At 41.0% G+C, this 22,318-nt stretch overlaps 1 protein-coding gene across 6 annotated transcripts in view; it reads left to right on the top strand.

Moving 5' to 3' along the window:
- Window positions 1-3,311: 3,311 nt before the first annotated feature.
- The window catches only part of SOS1 (SOS Ras/Rac guanine nucleotide exchange factor 1), a 134,252-nt gene continuing 115,245 nt past the window's right edge, over window positions 3,312-22,318 (top strand). For all 6 annotated transcript variants that reach the window (XM_053587739.1, XM_053587741.1, XM_053587740.1 and 3 more), the window contains exon 1: window positions 3,312-3,427. In XM_053587739.1, coding sequence (XP_053443714.1) covers window positions 3,341-3,427 — 87 coding nt within the window. In that variant the 5' untranslated portion in view covers window positions 3,312-3,340. The remainder of the gene's footprint in view (window positions 3,428-22,318) is intronic.

Raw genomic sequence — 22,318 nt, 5'->3', positions numbered from 1 at the left:
CAGGTGGATTCTGTTTGCCTCAGGATGCTAATCGTGGCTACAGAAAAGGAAGGAACCCAGCGGCCGCAACCTGGTCAAAGGCACAGGGAGAAACACAGCATGCCTCACTTCCACCTGCAGGGGGCACTCAGAAGGACCCAACGGCTTCCCCGCCCCCTTCTCCACATCCTAGTTCTGACGCGCCATGCTCGGAAACCGGCTAGCCAGCCTGGACTCTCTCCCTCTGGCTTCGCCTAGTTCGCCTTATGCGCCCCCGTACGTCACGTCCGCCATGGTACGGGGTTCGTTAGATCTGAGGAGGGGCGTGAAAAGAAGCCTCTGCGCTTGCGCTTCGGGGCGCTAGTCGGCAGCTAAAGCAGAGGGGCCCCGGGGACTTTTACGTAGACGGGCACGTACACACCTCCACGCTTCCGAATATTCTCGGCTCTCTTTTCTTGCGGAATGCCTTAAAGCGTTTTGTCCCGAGAGATATAGGCAAATAGTACCGAGAGTCTCAAGTGCTCCTTGACCTTAGCGGTGCTGACCCTGGTACTCCCTCTAGGGAAGCCCCGAGTCTCTTCACTGCAATTCCCTTAGTCTGCAGCCAACACTTTGAAGCTATCGAAACCTTACCCTGGCCGCTAAACATACCCAGCTCGGGCTGGAGTTCATGTTTTTAGGACTTGTTTTCGTTTGCAATAAAATTAGATTCAGAGTTGAAGGGGTCCTTGGAGGTCAACAAATCCAACCTCTTCCCCGACACAAATGAGTGTCTGTACAGTTTATACTTGCATACACCAGAGATTGCCGGTTACCTGGGAACAGTTTTGACTATTCAATCTTCTGCATGCAACTTTCATTCCCTGAACGGTATTTATTGCCATCTACTGTGCAGGCTTTGTAGTCCTGGGGATTCGGTGATGAAGTAGACACACAAGATTGTTGCTTTCTTGGAGTTTACCTTTCTAGTTGCAGGAAGACGGGGGAGACCAACAACTAAAAATAGCGTCTTAATTCAGTGTTAGCCAGGAAATGAAGGACTTATGGTATAAACACACAGGTGGGAACTACTTAGAATGCTCAGAAGAGGCCTCTTAAAGGTGGTGACATTTATGGCCAGCCAAGTGAGTGGCTAGAGGAGTTTCAGTCTGAGAGAAAAGTCCTTGAAGCAGGGAAGGGGCTGGAGTTTTCTAGGAATAGACAAAAGGCCAATGTGACTGCAGTGTTGTGAGCCAAGGTTGTGAATGGTGAGAAAATGTTGAGAATGTAAGTAGGAGCCAGATACACAGCTTTGTGGGTTATGGTAAGAAGTTTGAAATGTATTCTAAGAGCAATGGGAAGCCAAGCAATAGTTTGCAGCAGAGGCTCGGTCTTGGTTCAGTCATTTAGCAACATATAAACCAACCATTTCCCCATATCACAACACTTTAAATATTTGAAGATGGCTGGCATGTTCTCTTCTGAGACCCTTTCTTGTGTCCCCAGCTCCTCTCCAAGCTGTAGTTTCGTCTACTTCTTACCTAGAGGATTTATGGATGGATTTACAAAGGCATTCCGAACACTTTGAAAGTGTGGGGAATTTTAAAAATGTAAATCAGGTATGAGTACTTTCAAAGGAAAGAACCTAAGACTCCCCGCCTCCCAGAGACAGGGTCTCACTCTGTTGCCCAAGCTGGAGTGCAGTATGAGGAAAGCTCATTTCAGCCTCAAATTCCTGGTCAAGTGATCCTCCCTTCTCAGCCTCCCAAGTATCTGGGATTACAGTTACAATTCATCGTAGGCTGGGCTAGAATCTAAGAATTTTTTCGGATTCCCAAAGAGGGTCTGTAAAGATCAAGAACCGCTGCTTGAATATTTCTCATCTGTGTGATCCTGGCTATTGTTCTCAGTAGTTGCAGGATACAATGTAGTTTCAACCTAGGCTAGGTTTGTAGCTGCTTCTCATCTGTGAAATGAAAAGTGATGATAAACCACGAGGCACCTGCCACCAAATGCCACTATTATAAACAAATATCTGCATCCCTGGGATGGAGAGACAACTTACAGGTATTGCTCCTTTAGCACTCCACAAACGTTCACTAAGTACCTATTTTATGTTATAGGCCCTGGTATAAAAAGATCTGCCTTCCAGGGGTTCATTATCTAGTGGAAAGAACCACAGAAGACACAAAACATACTAGAATAAATGCCCTGAGAAGGGAGTAAGTGCAGCTTAATCAGTGGGGGATAAGTCCTTATTGTAGTTCATATTTAAGTGAGCTTGAAAATGAACAGATTGAATCTAAAACACATAGATAAAAGCAGTATCACACGTACACATTTTATTCTTGATGATGTGGAAAGACGGATTGGAAAACATGGCAATCACTTCCACTAGCCAGAAAGTATTGAGCAGTAGGTTTCCTGATTAGGGATTCTATCTTTTGTCTGGTCTATTTACTATACATTGCATGCTCTGGGCAGTCCTTATCTACATGTTCGAGAACAAAGTACACAGCACCCCGTTCGAAAGGCCCTGGAACTCGGAGAGAGGGGTGGGATCCCTCAAGGCCCGACCACACAATGAAGGGCCTCTTTACCGTAGCTCTAACCTCCACCGCAGGCCCACTCGGCCAGGGTTCGATATCCCAGGCCCTTTCGCCCCTCCCCTGCAGCCCCCAGGAGCACAGCCACTGCGCTGCCGGGCGCCCCCCCTCTCTAGTGCCTCCCTGCTCCTTCACTGGGAGCCGGAAAACCCGGAGCGAACCAGCCCAGCCCGGCGGCGCATGCTCAGTAGCGAGCAGGTTCAGTTCGCTAGTAGGAAGCTCCAGCCCTACACCGGCGTCGGCGGCGGCACCTCAGGGCAGCCAGATTCCCCAACAACGACCTCGGGCCCTTCCCCTCCCCGTTAGACCCCCGCCCCAGCTCCGCCCCGCCGGGGGGCTCTTGCGTTTCGGAGTCTCAGCTGCGCGGAGCGGTCGCCGCGGCCGGAGCGTCCCTCCACACGCCCTCCCACAGCCGGCAGCCCAGCCGCGGGGCCAGGCCAGGCCCGGGAGTGCAGCCCCGGCGGGCGGGCAGCGGCGGCGCCGGCGGGCCGGGGAGGGGCGGAGGGGGCCTGGCCCCGGGGCGGTGGTGCGGGATGCCGCCGCCTCCGGGCTGCATTCGCTCTCCGCGGCTGGTCCCCGTGTTGGGTGGGTGGCCAGGCGCGGGCCTCGCCCCCCAGCCCCTTCGCCGGGGCTAGTCCGGCTGCGCGGCGCCCGGAGGGGGCCGGGCTGTCCGGTGGGGCCGCGGCCCTGTTCCGTGCTGCGAGCTCGCCCTCTCGCGGCTCCCCGGCCCGGCCGCCGCCGCCCCTCTCTCCGCCCAGAGGCGCCCCGGGGGCACCATGCAGGCGCAGCAGCTGCCGTACGAGTTTTTCAGCGAAGAGAACGCGCCCAAGTGGCGGGGGCTGCTGGTGCCTGCGCTAAAAAAGGTGAGGAGCGCGCGAGACCCCGCCACCCCGCTGCATCCCCCAGCGCGGGCGCCGGGCCGGGACTGGGAAGGGCTGGGGAGGCGGGGCGCGCGCAAGGCAGTCTTTCTTCCCGGTCTCGCCGCCTCTCGCAAGGGACGGCGCACACGGAGAGGTTCCTCCACACTCGGCGTTGACATTCACCCGGTGTGTGGGAAGGCCGCGGGAAGCCAGGGAGAGTTTGCCCGAATTATCCAGCCACCGAGAGATTAATGTTCTGCCCTTTGATTCGGGGACAAGAGTTGGTTGGAGGAGGCTAGTTTTATTTTCAGTGGAGGTCAACCCAAAGCAGGCCACTTCTCCGCCTTCTCGGTCGTACCCCGGAGCTGCTGTCTTCCTCCCGTTTTAGGTGCACAGGATGCCCGTTTTGGTGGCTTGAGAACGCTCTGGCCATAATGCTTGCTTTAAGTAATTGCGAGCTCGCCTGCCAGCAGAACGTGACCTGCTTTGCTCGCCCGCAGAAATCGCTCTCCTTTCTCCTAAATTCCCCCGCTTCTCTGATTAACAGGGGCCATTGCTCATGCTAGTATTTTCAGAGTTTGAGAATATTGGTACTGCCATTTCGTTTGTTGTTTAGAATTTTTAACATTTTTTTTAAGTTTGCCTTATTGTTATCTAAAGTTATGTACCCTATGATCTTCTCTTTTAAATGTTTTAGTGTATTAAGAAATGTTACATTTCAAAAGCTTCTAAAGCAACATTGTGACTACTAGACTATTTTTGTTTCCTTTTCTTCATTTACCTTTTCTGTAGATATTGCTTTACTCTTTTTTTTTTTTTTTTTTTAATTTTTTTTTGTAGAGACAAGAGTCTCACTTTATGGCCCTTGGTAGAGTGCCGTGGCCTCACACAGCTCACAGCAACCTCCAACTCCTGGGCTTAAGCGATTCTCTTGCCTCAGCCTCCCGAGTAGCTGGGACTAGTGTTTCTAAGTCCCATATACTTGTTGTTCAAAGAATATTTCATGCTCTGGTTAAAATGTAGTTTTGCTTCTACTATGAATTGAGATTATGTTATTCCTTTTATGCTAAACATTGATACTTTAGCAAAACGTCTTAAAAAGGTCTGATTTCTTAAAGGCCAGCAACTTTTACTTTCCCTTTTGCCCTGCTCTCCCCCTTCCCCCTTTTGGTATCTTGTAGTGGAAACTATTTGGTTTGTTTGAATTTGTGCATATATCATATTTCTGATTTAAGTTACTGACTTTTTCCTCAAGTACCTGACTAGTCACAAACATCTCTGGGATTTTTTCCAAAAAAACTAGAGAGATGCCATATACCCAATATCTTTTATTCCTTAGAAAGCCCATTAGGCTCTATTTATTTTTCCTTTACCTTCAAGCTTGACTTCTTAGGGGAATAGGAGGTCTCAGTGATGTTAGAAGCTGGTATCCTGAGGAGGAAAAAGGAGACAGGAAAATTGTTTAAAAACATACAAAGGAACTCATAAAACATTGCGCATTTGGGGCCCTTTTGCTTATAAGCAAGCAGCCCCTGTCCCAGGCGGGTCATTAAGAGACCAGCTGAGGATCCTTTGAAGTAGTGGAAAGCTCATCATAGTAGTTGGCAGATCTGCTCTAACTCTGCCACAGTGGTGGGTGGCCCTGGCTGAATTCTGTCCATGGAAGCATTTTGTTTGGCTGGCACAGTGTTGTTTTATTTTTAAATGTGATTAGTTGCCAATATTTAAAAATGGGAGATATTACATAAATTCTGAATTTTCAACTTTGCCTGAAAAATGGTAAGATTTCTCTACTGAGGGCCTGTGTTAAAGCAAGGCAGTAAACTTCTGGAGGTGAGTAAATGGCCGACCTCTTTAGACAGGGTGTGTAGCTCCAATTTACCATGGGCTCCACTAGACCTCTTTGTTATTTACATAAAACAGCTTTTGACTTTATGTAGAGATACCCTTGCAGTAAAAGTGATGGGAGGAGGTAGAAGTGTACATAATGTACCTGATAAGTAAAATTCCCCTAATATTTATTTATTTTTGAGATAGAAGATTTAAGAATTAAATTTTAGCTGATAAGAATTAAAATTTAGCTGATAAGAATTAAAATTCTTCTAATATTCATTTTCTACCTCTGTGGCCCTGACTTAAGCGCAGTGACACAATCGTAGTCCTCTGCATCCTCAATTGCCTGGACTCAATTGACCCACTTGCCTCAGCCAGGTGTGTGCCACCCTATCTGGCTAATTATTCTTATTCTTTATAGAATAGCCTCTGTTGCCCAGGATGGTCTTGAACTTCTATGCTCAAGTGATCCTGCTGCCTCAGCCTTCCAAAGTGCTGGTATTATAGGCCTGAGTCACCTGACCCAGCTAATACTTATTTAAATATCCACTAGCAAATGATTCTAAGATGCCTAAAACAAGGCTGAAAATGTAGTGTATTTCATATCTGGATATGCTGTTGATAGCTCAGAACCTGCATTTTTTACTTGCCTGCTGGGCATTTCATATGGATATCTCCATATCTTGATCTCTTCTTTCAGACTTATTATTGGACTATTTGTAGATGTATCCTACTTGCGTTCTTTTATTTCCTGAGGCTCTTAGGACATGCTAGTCCCTTCACCTGGCCTAAAACTACTCATCCTTCTGGACTCATACAACCTTATTGAGAGAGTCCACTCAACAAGGACTGTCTCAGGCTGAATTGGCTACCACTCCTTTGCTTTCTTTTCACACTTTATCCTCTCTCTTAACAGTGAATTTAAAGTTCCTATTTACTTGTCTCCCTCCACCCTCACTAGATTGGGTGCTCCTTGAGAACAGGGATGATATTTTATCCTGCCTACCGTGCTTATCACCCGGTAGGCACTCGATTTGAATAAATGGGTGAGGGAATACCCAAACTAAAGCCATCACCTCCCTGTTCTACCTATCATTTTAAAAATTTCTTCCTGATTAATAGCTTTACTATTTCAATTCACTTTGGAGTCATCTCTGACTTCTCTCTTTATATTCCTGCTCACACCCAAGTAGAGCCTGTATGTTCATTCCCCTTTGACATGTTCTTCTATTTCCTCTGCCAAGAGCTTTAATTGAGTCTCTTTTCCCAGACTACTATTTTAGCTTCTTAACTGATTGCACTGCCCTTCTCTATCCCCCCACTTTAAATTTCAGAATTTATAGCTTACTTGTGAACATGTCACTCTCTTGTCCAGAACCATTGATATCTTTTGAGCTTAGTATAGGCTAATTTTTAGCATGGAATTGAAGGTGATTGATGAACTGGTTTCCTCTCACTTTTCTGACTGGATTGCCTCCCATAATCTTGCATGTTCTTTATGCTTTAGCCAGACTGGACTGCTACTTTTCCTGAATATACCCAGAATATCCTTCTGCATCTGGCAGTCTAAGTCCTATCCTACCTATTACACAATATGTCGTATTTTCTACAGACCAGGTATTGCCCTTGACAGTAAGGATAAAAAGGTAAATTACATAATCAGAAAAGACTAAACTAGAATATGATGGGAAGTGGCAGAGAATGAATCTGGAAAGATTGGTTTATAGACCATTTTTGATATGTTAAGCTAAAAAGTTTTAATTTTATCTTGAGGAAAATAGAAGTCATTGAGGAGTTTTAAATAGAAGAGTAACAGCAGATTTGAATTTTAGAAAATTCGTTTTGGCTATAGAATGGAAATGGATTGGAGAAGAATGAGACCTGAAGTAAGGAGAAAAGTTTAATAATTCTGCCAAAGAGATGATATGCATTTGAGTTAAGGATACTTTTGAACTAGGATGGAAATGGGATGAATTTTAAGAGATTTTTAAAAGGCAGAACTGACATGACCTAGTAACTCATGAAATAACTGGGAGAATGGTAAGGGAGCAGAAAGAGTCTTGTTTCTTTCTTTCTTTTTTTTTTTTTTGCTTTTTTTTTTTTAATTAAATCTTAGCTGTGTACATTAATGCAATCATGGGGCACCATGCACTGGTTTTATATACAGTTTGAAATATTTTCATCAAACTGGTTAACATAGCCTTCCAGGAATTTTCTTAGTTATTGTGTTAAGACATTTATATTCTACATTTAGTAAATTTCACATGTACACTTGTAAGATGGCACCGTAGGTGTGGTCCCACCAATTACCTCCTCCATCTATCCTCTTCCCTCCTCTCCCTTCCCTTTCCCCATTCCCCATATTCTTAGGTTATAACTGGGTTATAGCTTTCATATGAAAGCCATAAATTAGTTTCATGTAGGGCTGAGTACATTGGATACTTCTTCTTCCATTCTTGAGATACTTTGCTAAAAAGAATATGTTCCAGCTCCATCCATGTAAACATGGAAAAGGTAAAGTCTCCATCTTTCTTTAAGGCTGCATAATATTCCATGGTGTACATATACCACAATTTATTAATCCATTTGTGGGTCGATGGGCACTTGCGCTTCTTCCATGATTTAGCAATTATAAATTGGGTTGCAATAAACATTCTGGTACAAATATCTTTGTTATAATATTTTTGGTCTTCTGGAAATATACCTAGTAGAGGAATTGTAGGATCTAATGGCAGGTCTATTTTTAGTTCTCTAAGTGTTCTCCAAACATCTTTCCAAAAGGAACTTATTAATTTGCACTCCCACCAGCAATGTAGAAGTGTTCCCTTTTCTCCACATCCATGCCAACATCTCTGGTTTGGGGATTTTGTGATATGGGCTAATCTTACTGGAGTTAGATGATATCTCAAAGTAGTTTTGATTTGCATTTCTCTGATGATTAAGGATGATGAGCATATTTTCATATGTCTGTAGGCTGTGCGCCTTCTTCAGAAACTTCTTTAGAGAAGTTTCTCTTCAAGTCCCTTGCCCACCCTGAGATGGGATCCCTTGTTCTTTTCTTTTCTTTTTTTTTTTTCTTTTTTGTAGTTTTGAACCTGCCCCCTCCCGTATATGGGGCCAGTACCCTACCCCTTTGAGCCACAGGTGCCGCCCCACTTGTTCTTTTCTTGCTAATACGTTTGAGTTCTCTGTGGATTCTGGTTATTAAACCTTTGTCAGAGACATAACCTGCAAATATCTTCTCCCATTCTGAGGGCTGTCTGCTTGCTTTACTTACTGTGTTCTTGGCTGTGCAGAAGCTTTTTAGTTTTATCAGGTCCCAGTAGGTATATTTTTGAAGCTGCTTCAGTTGTCCAGGGGAGTCCTCCTCATAAAATATTTGCCCAGACTGATTTCTTCAAGAGTTTTCCCTGCACTTTCTCGTAGTATTTTTATAAAAGGCAGAATTGACATGACCTAATAGCTCATGAAATAACTGGGGAAATGGTAAGGGAGCAGAGTCTTGTTTCTTGTTTGAGCACCTTTAGGATGGATGGAGAATGTAGGAGGAGAAGGCTTTAGAGTGAAGAGAGCATAGTAAGATGATTTTTGGACATGTTGATGTAAAAGTTCTTTGGGGCTATCCAGGTGGACTGCTCTAATTAACAATTGGTTTTTGGTATTTGGAGAAGCAGATTTGGAACTTCTAAGTGTATGAATAAAGCCGTAAGTATAGATAAACCCTATATCTATACAAAGACTTTTACATGAATGTTCGTGGCAGCTCTATTCAGTCAAAAACTAGAAACAGTTCAAATGTCCATCAGTAAGTGAATGAACATACAAATTGTCATTAATAGTCAAGTGGTGGAATACTACTTAGCAATAGAAAGAAATGAACTGTTGACACATGACAACATGGGTGAATCTCAAAATAATTATGCTGAAAGAAAGAATCTAAATTATGGTTTCTGGGGTGTGTACATATGCCAAAATTTGTCAGATCATACAGTTGAAATATGTGCAATGTATTGTGTGTCAGTTGCAACTCAGTGAAGGTGTTTAAAAAAATAAGTGAGACACCCACTGAAAATGTTTAAAGTGAGACAAATAGGGCTGACATCAGAATTGGGAGAGGGGAGAAGAATATCATATATAGGGAGAGAGCAGAGGGAAAGGTGTGATCAAAAGAGATTGCGAAGGAAGGAATGGGGCAAAAGGAATGAGACTCTGGTGTCTGAGGAAAGAAAAGGGTAGTTAACTGTGACAGGCCACAAAACAAAATCCAAATGAGGTACCTAAGAAGTGTGAGGTTTGATAGAACTAAGAGGTATTTGGTTACTGTGTCAGAACGGATTTTAGTGTGAAGGTGAAAAATGGAAGAACATGGAAAAAGTAAGAATAGTAAGGGTGGATGAAGTCCCCCTCCTTTTTTCAATTATTTTTTTTCTAGAAGGTTGGAAGTGAAGGGAAAAGAGATACTGCTGAGCAAGAAGGGGATTCAAGACTGGGAGCAACATTTTTATTTCTTATTTGAAGGTGACAGAAACTTGTTAAGAGCATTTGGGGAAGGAGCTGGTGGAGAATGCTGGTGAAGGTACCCAAGTGTTCAGGTACACAAGCAATGGGATTTGCCTTAAACTGTCAGATACTATTTAAACTGCTGTACACATGTTCTCATTTAATTCTCGTGGGATACTATTATTGCTGCCATTTTACAGGACAGAATACCGATGCTTGGAAAGTTTAATTTGACCAAGTAATGTGGTTACAGAGTTTGCATCATCATCATCATTATTATTTTTTTATTATTATTTTTGAGACAGAATCTTTGTCATAGTTCACAGCAACCTCAAACTCCTGGGCTCAATCCTCTTGCCTCAGACTTCTGAGTAGCTGGCACCATAGCCACCTGCCACAGTGCCTAGCTGTTTTTTTTTTTTTTTAGACTGGGTTTTCGCTCTTGCTCAGGCTGGTCTCAAACTCCTCAGCTCAAAGGATCCACCCACCTCAGCCTCCCAGAGTGCTAGGATTACAGGTGTGAGCTACTGCAGCCCTAAGAGTTTGCATTTTTAAACATATTGTGCTACCTCTGTCAGGGGTGATGGCATCCTTTTTTATGAGATGGGAGGGAAGGAGCTAAAGATAGGTTTTTAGGTTGGGTAGCAGGAGCCCATGCTGAGTAGCATCTATTTTCATGATGAGATGAAAGGCAAGGGTTTTTGTTTTGTTTTGTTTTGTTTTTTTTACATAGATTGAAGAAGGGGAAATGAGTAAGACGTTTGAGAAGAACCTTGAAGTTCTGGAATTGCTGCTGTGAGTGGAAAAGGGGGCCAATTGGTGTCTTAGAAAGGAATTGGTGAGCAGTTATGAGTGTGGAGTTGGATTAGTCTGGCAGTTGTGAGATTTTCCTTCAGGAACACTTATCAGTTCAGGTAAATGGGAAAAGAAGATAGTTGGTTGCAGGTGACTGCAGCAGAAACTAAGAGGGTAAGGATATTTCATGTGATAGACAGGAAGAAATGCTATAAGACAGCTAATGGACTGGAAGAAAAAGGAAGGATGCATAGATCAGAAATCTTGATAAGTTAGAAAAGGAGGGGAATGGGAGCAGATAGGGGTTTATGATTAGAGACCATGACAGTTACTATATTTTAGATGTTTAAGATTCCATAGGTGGAGATGCAACGTTAGGAGTTTTGAAGCTTAGTGTTTTGAATGATGGGGTCCAGGAGGATCATGGTATGTATCGTAGTGGAGAGGAAGACTGGAATCCACAAGTGGCGGGGAGGTCCAGAGAAAACAGCAGTAAGGATGGTGTAACCAAATAGTAGTAAAAGTAGCAGCTATTCCTTGCCTCCTCTAAAATATTGTTTATTATGCTAGAGATGGAATAGGAAATAATTTTGCACTTCATTTTAGAATTCCTTTTTGTCTTGTGATCAAGTTTCTAACTCTAACTCTTTTTTTTTTTTCTTTTTTTTGAGACAGAATCTCAAGCTGTTGCCCTGGGTAGAGTGCCATGGCATCATAGCTCACAGCAACCTCCAATTCTTGTGCTCAAGCAATCCTCTTGCCTTGCTTTTTCTATTTTTAGTAGAGACGGGGGTCTCGCTTTTTTGCTCAGGCTGGTCTTGAACTTGTGACCTCAAGCAATCCACTCACCTTGGCCTCCCAGAATGCTAGGATTACAAGCGTGAGCCACCAAGCTGAGCCAACATTTTATTATGAAAATTTTCAAATACATAGGAAAGTTGAAAGAATTATACCTATACCCATTGCCTAGATTCTATATTACATTTTATCACATGCCTATCCATTGCCTCCTCCGCCCTTCGATCCAGCTTATGTTTTGAAGTATTTCAAAGTAAGTTGCAGACATCAGTGTACTACACTGCTAAACACTTCAGCATGTGTATCATTAACTGCAGTTCTTTTTTTGCTGGGGGAGGGGTGACATTTGAGACTTTTGTGTACAATGGAGTACACACGTTAATTATACTGTTCATTGATGACTTGACAAATGCATACATCTAGGTCTTTACCACGATGTAGAACATTACTGTCACTTCTAAAATTTCCCTCATTTGCCGCCTTGGTCAACTCCTGTCCCACCTCCCAGAGGCAACTGCTGTCCTGATTTTTTATTATTAGTATTATTATTATTATTATTATTAAATCATAGCTGTGTACATTAATGCGATCATGGGGCACCATACACTGGTTTTATAGACTGTTTGACACATTTTCATCATAGTGGTTAACATAGCCTTCCTGGCATTTTCTTAGTTCTTGTGTTAAGACATTTATATTCTACATTTACTAAGTTTCACATGTACCCTTGTAAGATGCACCGCAGGTGTAATCCCACCAATCACCCTCCCTCTACCCATCCTCCTCCTCCCTCCCCTCCCTCTCCCCCTTCCCCCTATTAGGTTATAACTGGGTTATAGCTTTCATGTGAAAGCCATAAATTAGTTTCATAGTAGGGCTGAGTACATTGGATGCTTTTTCTTCCATTCTTGAGATACTTTTTTTTTTTTGCAGTTTTTGGCCAGGGCTGGTTTTGAACCCACCACCTCTGGTATATGGGGCTGGCGCCTTACTCCTTTGAGCCACAGGCACCGCCCCATTCTTGAGATACTTTACTAAGAAGAATATGTTCCAGCTCCATCCATGTAAATTGTCCTGATTTTTTTTTTATCATCCTGCCACAGATTGATCTTATCTGTTTTAGAACATACAAATAGAATCTTAACGTATATTTTTGTGGTAAGGTTTTGAGGTTGTGTTTATCAAGAATTCAGTCCTTTTTTTCCAGCATATGAATATGTCATGATTTGTTTATCCAGTAGGTGAACACCTGGGATATTTTAAGTTTGAGGCTATTATGAGTAAAGCTGCCATAAATGTTCTTATATAGTTCTTTCTGTAGACATATGCTTTCATTTTTCTTGGATAAATACCAGGAGAAATATCGTAGGATAGGTGTCTGTTTAGTTTTAAAAGAAACTGCCAGACTTTTTCCTGAAGTAATTATACCATTTTACATTCCCACCAACAATGTATGAGAGTTCCGGTTGCTCCACATGCTTGCCAATATTTGGTGCTACCAGTCTTTAGTTTTAGTCATTTTGATAAGTTTGTAGTAGGGTCTCTTTGTGGTTTTATTTGGATTACCCTGATGACTAATGTTCTTATTGGTTGCTTGCATATCTTCCTTTGGACTGTGTCTGTTCAAATCTTTTGCTCATTTAAAAACCTGAAAGCCAACTACAGTGGTAGTTGTAACTTAGGGAGGAAGATTGCTTGACCACAGGAGTTAGAGGCTGTGATGCCTGTGAATGGTCATGGTACTCCAGGCTAGGCAAGTATCTGTCTCTTTAAAAAAAAAGAAAAAAAGTTGTTTTTCTTTTTAGTATTGAATTATAAGTGTTCTTTATATATCCTGAATAACTGTCCTTTGTCAAATATATATTTTATGAACATTTTATTCTAGTCTGTGGCATGCCTATTTATTTTCCTGATGATGTTTTTTGATGAGCAGAAGTTTTTAATAGTGGTGGAATCAAATGTATCGTTCTCTTTTAAGGTTATGCTCTCTGTGTCTAAGAACCCTTTGCCTACCACCATATCATAAGGATATTTCTAGTGTTGTTTTCTAAAAGCTTTATAATTATAGTTTTAGCTTTTATAGGTCCGTGGTCCATTGAAAGTTAATTGTTGTTTTTCATGCTGTTATCTACTTCTTTCAGATTTGTTGAAGAGACCTTCCTTTACCTATTAGATTGTGTTGGTGTTTTTATGAAAATTATACGATTTTGTGCATGTGTGTATGTACATTCGGCCCTTTGAATTCATGGATTCAACCAACCATTGAAAGTATTTTAGGGTGGTATCCGTAGCTCAGTGGGCAGGGCTCCCACCACATATACCAAGGCTGGTGGGTTCAAACCCAGCCCGGGCAAGCTAAAACAATGAGAACTACAACAACAACAACAACAAAATAGCCTGGCGTTGTGGCAGGTGCTTGTAGTCCCAGCTACTTGGGAGGCTGAGGCAAGAGAATCTCTTAAGTCCAAGAATTTGAAGTTGCTGTGAGCTGTGACACATCAGCACTCTACCAAGGGCGACAGCTTGAGACTCTGTCTCAAAAAAAAGAACATATTTTAGGAAAAAAAATATGTATCTGTACTGAATTATGTACAGACTTTTTCTTGAGGGGGGGAAGACCATTATTCCCTAAACAATATGGTATAATGATTATTGACATAGCATTTACATTATATTAGGCCTTGTAACTAATCCAGAGATATTTTAAACTATCTGCATTTAAAGTATATTTTAAAGTATGTGCCTATGTGAATAGGCTCTGTGCAAATACTGCACCATTTTATATTAGGGACTTTAGCATCTGCAGATTTTGGACTCTGAGGGAGGTCCTGGAACCAATACCCCACGTATACCAAGGAACATCTATAGATACACACATGTACCCCTATCCCCGTATCTGTCTATTGGTTTATTTCTAGGCTGTTCATTCTATTTCATTGATTTGTTCATTACTATAGATTTATAGTAAGTCTCAAAGTTGGGTTATATAAGTACTCCAATTTATTCTTTTGAAATGTTGTTTTACTGTTTCTATATTTTTTTGAATATTAAAACTATCTGGGATAATAAACCATGGCAGATAGTATTTTATTGAGTTCCTGCTATATGCCAGTATTCTGGGAACTATAGTTTACATACTTACCTGTGTTTTACCTATTGACTTTTCTTTTCTTTCTTTCTTTTTTTTTTTTTTTTTTTTAGAGACAGAATCTTATTTTATTGCCCTCAGTAGAGTGCTGTGGCATCACAGCTCACAGCAACCTCCAACTCCTGGGCCTAGGCAATTTTCTTGCCTCAGCCTCCTGAGTAGCTGGGACTACAGGCGCCCGCCACAACGCCCAGCTATTTTTTTGTTGCAGTTTTGGCCGGGGCTGGGTTTGAACCCGCCACCCTCAGTATATGGGGCTGGTGCCCTACCCACTGAACCATAGGTGCCACCCCTACCCATTGACTTTTCAAGATGGGAATACCCCAGTTTTATAGCCAGGGAAATGGATCTTTAGGGGGCAAATTGGTTAGAATCTTATAACTAATAAGGAGTAGAATCAAGATTTGAACTTAAGTTTGTCTAGCTCCAAAGACAACTCTCCCTTCTGTACTGTGTTTCCTCTTTTGAGTAGGAAGTATACTGCAGTACAAACCTTGGATTTTAGGGAAGAAGTGCCTCAGGAGAGCAGGACGAATGAACAGGAATTTGAAACCACTTTTACTTATGCCTCAGCCTCCTGAATAGCTGACACTACACCACCACACCCCACTAATTTTTAAAGTTGTTTTGCAGAAACAGGGTAGTCTTGAACTCCTGGCCTTAAAAGAGCCTCCCAACATATTGGGATTACAGGTATGAGCGACCATGCCCCACCAAAAGCCCCTATTTTTAGCTGAAGAGCAGCCCTTTTACATTTTGGGGGTCTGTATGAGTTTTATTTGGGGAAAAAGGGGTTCTGCTGCATAAAAAAGGGTAAGAATTTAAAGATGGCACAGATTGTAAAGAATGGGCCGAGGATAATTGTCTTGGGGTGGCAGTGGGCAGCTAGGAAACTGTCCTTGTTTGCTTATGTTTGGGAATGATGGAAGTGACATTTTAAATGGAAATGGGAGTTGTTAGCCAGCTAAGGTTTAGGAGGAAATAAATTCCAAGGATTTATCATAGCTTAGAGGTCAAGAGGAACTCAGTATTTTAGGAATTCTGAATAGATGGAGTTTGGGGTGTGGGGCCAGATCTTGTGAACCAAATTAATTACATTTTATCTTATGAGCAGTGGGGAGCAACTGGAGGGTTCTGAGCAGGAAATAGGCAAATATGAATTTTGGAGGATCACTGTCGGCTCTGTGGGGCATGAATTAAATAAATAGGGACTGAACTGTAGGCAGGAAAGCCAATTAAAATTTTGCAGCAATTCCAGGGAAGGGATGGTGGTGGTCTTGGCTAGGGCAGTAGCTGAGAGATAGAAAAAAATAGACACATTTTAGAGAGATTTAGAGGTAGATTGGTGATTGAATGAGCAGAGCAGTGAGAGAGGAGTCTCAGATTTCTGCCTGAGGGGTGTAAGTGATGATGGTGATAACAGAGGGAATACTGGGAAAGGATCACATTTGGAGGGAAACTAAGAGACCATCAGAACTGTAGCAACGAGAAGGTATGAGAGAGTTGTGATTAGGAGGGATTTACACTTTGTGGGGTAGCCAAACATGGCAACTATGGAAGGTGTTTCTGTTGGCCTGTCCTTGGTAATTAGAGGCAGCCTGGAAGACTGATGCTGATGGCTTTCAAAATAAATTTCAAATGCCACCTTCTTCACAAAGGCTTTCTACCGCAATTCCCTCGCTAAAACAGAATGCATCTCTTCATAGCCTTTGTACCTTGTACCTCAATTTTAGCCCTTAATGGCAATTCAATTTACCTTTTACACAAAGTTGTGTTTGCATCTGTGGTTTCTTTCCTCTTCTAGATCAGCGGTTCCTTCAGGGCAAGAATAGGGTCCTACTTAGCTTTGTGGTCCCTGTACTGCTTAGCATATTTTTTTAAAAAGTGTGATGCTTCAAAGGAAAACGTTGTTAATGTCTTAGTACGAATACTTTTAGAAGCTGATACCAAAACGGGACTAGGCATGTATGAAGCTTATTTGGGGAAATGCTTATGAGGGAAAAGGGGGAAGATGACAGGGAGAGTTGTCAGGCTGTGGTACATGTTTGACTCCAAGTGAAGAAGAAAGGTAAGGAAGGAAGGAAGTTTGGGTGAAACTATCTTAGACTGCAGTGCAATACTAAAGTTTGCCAAGGCCCCAGGAAGTCTTTGAGTAAAAGTTCATGTCGTAAGAATTCCACACTTCTCAGGAAGAGACCTGCCTTAGAATGCCTGCCATACTCAGTGATTGGGAGGAGCCAGTGAAAAGCATGGCCTCAGCACACACACAGTGCTGGATTTCAGAGTGCTGCTGCCAGGCCCTCTGTCAGTTATGCTCCCTGTAATCAGAGGTCTGAGAGGCTCATGCTCATGGCCAGCCGTGGTCATCTCCGTGGCTATGAATTGCCTGATTTGGGATAAATTACAGTTTTTCTCTACTTGAAGTGTTTAATTTCTTCCAAAACAAAAGCAAAACTCCGTATACTTTAAAAAAAAAGATGTCTCAGGGTGAAAATATATATATATATTTTGAGACAGAATCTCACTTTATTATCCTCAGTAGAGTGCCTTGGCGTCATAGCTCACAGCAACCTCCAACTCGTGGGTTTAGGCGATTCTCTTGCCTCAGCCTCCCGAGTAGCTGGGACTACAGGCACCTGCCACAACGCCCAGCTATTTTTTTGTTGCAGTTTGTCTGGGGCTGGGTTCAAACCCATCATCCTCTGTGTATGGGGCTGGTGCCCTACCCACTGAGCCACAGGCGCCGTCCCTAGGGTGAATTCTTAAGTTCTTAAAATGAAAACTTAATTTTCATTGAAATTGTACATGATTTGCTTCAGTAGCTAATCAAATAAGTTTTGCATTTAATATTCAATGTTTATGTAAATCTTTAATGTACAGACCTACAAATAGAACAGGGAGACAAAAGAAAACAATGGTACCCCAAATTATTGCTGTAGAAACTAGTGAATAAGGAGTGCTTCAGGCAAACCAACAGTAAGTACCCTGAGTTCAACCGTACAGCCACAAAGATGACTGTTGGTTTTCCTTTCTAGTCTGGGCTACCTCATAGGCAGACATACACAAATCAGTAAAGGAAATTCCTCATAAAGTCAAATTCTGGTAACTTCCCATTGGAATTAGGGGTGGGGATGTACATGGGAGAAAAGAAGTAATTTACAGTTTTAGTTTTGTGGATCCCTAATTGCTCATTTTAAAAATAGTTATTTTTAAATCATAACAAGCTGATTTAAGAAGTCTCTTTAATGCTATATTCATGTTGATTTTTACTAATTTGATTTTATTCATCAAATTGGTTGAGCACTTATTGTACAGCAAGTATTATGGATATAAAATTTAAAAATATAATTGTTGCTTTTGTAAACTTTACATGTATTGATTAAAAAAAATTCTATAGGCTGGGAGCTGTGGTTCATGCCTGTAATCCCAGCACTTGGGAGGCTGAGGCAGGTGAATTGCCCTGAGCTCACAGGTTTGAGACCAACCTGAGCAAAAGCGAGATCCCCGTCTCAAAAAAATAGCTGGGCGTTGTGGTGGGTGCCTGTAGTCCCAGCTACTCAGGAGGCTGAGGCAATAGAATTGCTTAAGCCCAAGAGTTTGAGGTTGCTATGAGCTATGAAACCATGGCACTCTACCAAGGGCAACAAAGTGAGACTCTGTCTCAAAAATAATAATAATTATAATTCTGTGATCTGCCCATATGTGTTAATTGCATATAGCCCAATTGCAAATAGGATGAATCTTAGTATATAGAAAGTAGTTTGGTTCAGGGTTAAGAATAAATCAAAAAATAAAACAAGTTTTGAAATTAAAAAATCCAGTTGTTTTTAATAAGTACAGACTTTTTATAATAAACTAACCTAAATTTTAGTTATTCTTTTATAATTCCTAAAATAGTTATTTTCTTGTATGGCTCATTGATTGGAAATGGAATGTGCTTATAATTATATTCACAGCTATTTTGGGAGGACTCTGATTTCTATACATATATTTAATAACTTTTTCTTTGAATTTTTTATTGTGGTAAAAATACATATATAAAGCATTAAACTTATCATTTAACCATTTTTAAGTATATAATTCAGTACCATTAATTACATTCACAATGTAAGACTAATTCACACACATACTACTTTCTATTCTTAAAACTTTTAAAACTCTTTACACCAAATAGAAACTCTGTACACTTTAAGCAGTGACTTCCCACTTCCCTCTCTCCCAGCCCCTCTAACCGACTTTCAGTCTCTATCAATTTGCCTATTCTAGATACTTCATATGAGTGGAATCATAAAATATTCGTATTTTTGTGTCTGCTTGTTCACCTTGTTTTCAGGGTTCATCTATGTTGTAGCAGGTGCCAGAATTTCATTTCCTTTTAAGGCTGATTACCATTCCCTTGTGTGTATATACCATATTTTGTTTATGCATTAATTTGTTCACCTGGGTACTTTCAACCTTTTGACTAACGTGAGTAATGCTACAGTGAACATTGAGATATTGGCAAGTATCAATTTGAGTCCCTCTTTGCAATTCTTTGGGGTCTGTATCTCAGAATGGAACTGCTGGGTCATTTGGTAATTACTGTGGTTAGCTTTGAGGAACTGCCATACTGTTCACCACAGAAGCTATAGCATTTTACATTCCTACAGGCAGTGAACAAAGGTCAGTTTCTTCACCTTCTTGCCTATACTTGTTATTTTATTTTCCTTTTTTAAAATTCCATCCTACTTGGGGTGAAATGGTATCTTGTTGTGCTTTTAGTTTGTATTTTATCGATGAATAATGATGTTGAACATCTTTTCATGTGCTTATTGGCCATTTGTATGTCTTCTTTTTAATTTTTTTTATTGTTAAATCATAGCTGTGTACCTTTGTGCAATCAAGGGATACAGTGTGCTGGTTTCATATACGATCTGAAATATTCTCATCAAACATTCTCATCAATGTCCATGTAAGTTAACTGCCCATTTTAAAACTGGTTGTTTGTATTTTTGATGTTGAGTTTTAAGAGATTTTTATTATATGTTGATATTAGACCATTGTAAGATATGATTTGCAAATATTTTTTCTCCCTCACACCCAATTTGTGTTGTCTTTTTAGTTTCTTGGTATTGTCTTCTGATGAACAAGTTTTTAATTTTGATGAAGTCCAGTGTATCTATTCTTTCTTTAATTGTTAATGATTTTGATGTCATATCTTAGAGTCCATTGCCAAATCCAAGGTCATGAAAATTTACCTCTATTTTCTTTTAAAAGATTTATGGTTTTTAGCTTTTATATTTAGGTCACTGTTACATTTTGAGTTAATTTTTGTTTTTGGTGGGACTTAGGAGTCCAACTAAATTCTTTCACATGTAGAAATCCATATGTCCCTACATAATTTATTGAAGAGACTTTTCTTCACATTGAATGGACTTGACACCTTTGCCAAAAACCAGTTGGCTGTAGGTGTATGGGTTTATTTCTGGACCTTATAGTACCACACTGTTTTGATTACTGCAGCATTGTAGTTAAGTTTTGATATTAGAAAGCGTGAGTCTTCTGGTTTTTTCTTTTCTTGATCATTTTGACTCTTCAAAACAATATTGGCTTTGCAATTCATATTAAATCAGCCTAGGCAACATGATAAGACCTAGTCTTTACACACACACACACACACAATTAAAAAAGATTAGCTATCTCAAAAAGGATTCTGGAATTTTTATAAAGATTGCATTGAGTCTGTAGATTGCTTTGGGTAAGGATGAAATCTGAACAATATTAAGTCCTTGTGGAAATCCGTTGGTGATGGGCCATTTAATTTGTATTGGCATACCTTAATGCAGTAGATATGTTTCAGAAAAAAAGAGCGAATAAATCAAATTTCTATTAAAGAGAAAAGAAATCTTGGCAATATTAAGTGTTCCTACCCATGAACACAGGATAGCTTTTCATTTATTTAGCTCATCTTTAAAAAATTTTCTCCAGGAATGTTTTTTAGTTTTCAGGGTAAAAACCGACTGCCTTGGTTAAATTTTTTTCTAGGTATTTTATTCTTTAAATACCTAAATGGGATCTAAATGGGATCATGTTCCTAATTTCCTTTTCAGATTATTCACTGCAGGTGCATAGAAACACAACTACTTTTCGTGTGTTCACCTGCAGTTTTGCTAAACTAATTTATTAGCTCTAGTATTAATTAATTTTCTTATGGATTCTTCAGGAGTTTTCAATATATAGGATTATATTATTGGCAAATAGTTTTACTTCTTTTTCAATTTGGATGTCTTTTCTTTTTCTTCTATTACAGTATTTGAAGAGAAGTGGTGAAAGTAGGTATCCTTATTTCAGATCTTAGGGGGAACGTTTTCAATCTTTCCCCATTGACGATGATATTAAATGTAGATTTTTCATAGATGCTTTTTATCATATTGAGATGATTCTCTTCTATTCCTAGTTTTCTGAGTGTTTTTATCATGATTGGGTGTTGGATTTTGTCACATATCTTTCTGAGTTAATTGAGAGATTATGTGCCCCCCCTTCATTCTATGAATGTGATACATTACTCCTATCCCTACCCCTGCAACTGAACCATCTTTGCAAATCTGGAATAAATCCCACTTGGTCAAGGTGTAAAATCATTTTAATGTGCTGTTGGATTCAGTTTGCCAAATGTATTAATTAAGGATGTTAGTCTGTAATTTCATTTTCTTTTTCTTTCTTTCTTCACTGTTTTTAGATTTTTTTTTAGGGACAGAGTCTCATTTTGTTGCCCTTGGTAGAATGCTGTGGCGTCACAGCTCACAGCAACCTCCAGCTCTTGGGCTAAAGTGATTCTCTTGCCTCAGCTTCCCAAGTAGCTGGGACTACAGGTGTCTGCCACAGTGCCTGGCTGTTTTTTTTGTTACAGTTTGGTCGGGGCAGGTTCAAATGCCACCCTTGGTATATGGGGCTGGTGACTTACTCACTACCCACAGGTGCCGCCCCTCGTGTTTTTTGTTTGTTTTTTTGTTTGAGATAGAGTCTCACCTGGTCAACCTTGGCAGAGTGTCATGGGGTCTTAGCTCACAGCAACCTCAATCTCTTGGGCTTAAGCGATTCTCTTGCCAAGCCTCCCAAGTAGCTAGGACTACAGGTGCCCACCACAACACCTGGCTGTTTTTAGAGATGGGGTTTTACTCTTGCTCAGGCTGGTCTTAAACTCCTGAGCTCAAGCAATTCACCCACTTCAGCCTTCCAGAGTGCTAGGATTGCAGGCATAAGCCACCGTACCTACCTTTTTTTTTTTTTTTGGAGACATTGTCTCACTCTATTGCATAGGCTGGAGTGCAGTGACATCATCATAACTCACTGCAACCTGAAACTCCTGAGCTTAAGCAGTCTTGTCTTTGCCTCCTAAGTAGTTGAGACTATAGGCCCATGTCACTGCATCTGGCTAATTTTTTTATTTTTAGCAGAGACTAGGTCTCACTCTTGCTTACGGTGGTCTTGAACTCCTGAGCTCAGTCCTCCTGCCTCACCCTCCCAGAGTGCTAGGATTACAGGTGGAAGCGCCTGTGCCTGACCCTATAATTTTCCTTTCTTCTGATGCTTTTATCTTACTTTGGTATCAAGGTAATGCTGGTCACATAGAGTGAGCTCAGAAAATGTTCCTTCCTCTTCTGTTTGTTGAATGAGTTTAAGGAGATTGCTATTAATTTTTTAAATGTTTGGTGGAATTCACCAGTGAAGCTATCAGGGCCTGGACTTTTCTTTGTTGGGAGGTTTTTCATTACTAATTCAATCTCATTATTTGTTATAGATTTGCTGAGAATTTTTACCTCTTCTTGAGTCTGTTTAGG

Source organism: Nycticebus coucang, chromosome 4 (genome assembly GCF_027406575.1).
Source record: "Nycticebus coucang isolate mNycCou1 chromosome 4, mNycCou1.pri, whole genome shotgun sequence".
Classification (NCBI taxonomy): Eukaryota; Metazoa; Chordata; class Mammalia; order Primates; family Lorisidae; genus Nycticebus; species Nycticebus coucang.
Note: the sequence above shows the minus strand (reverse complement) of the source record. Positions and strands in the feature narration are given on the sequence as shown.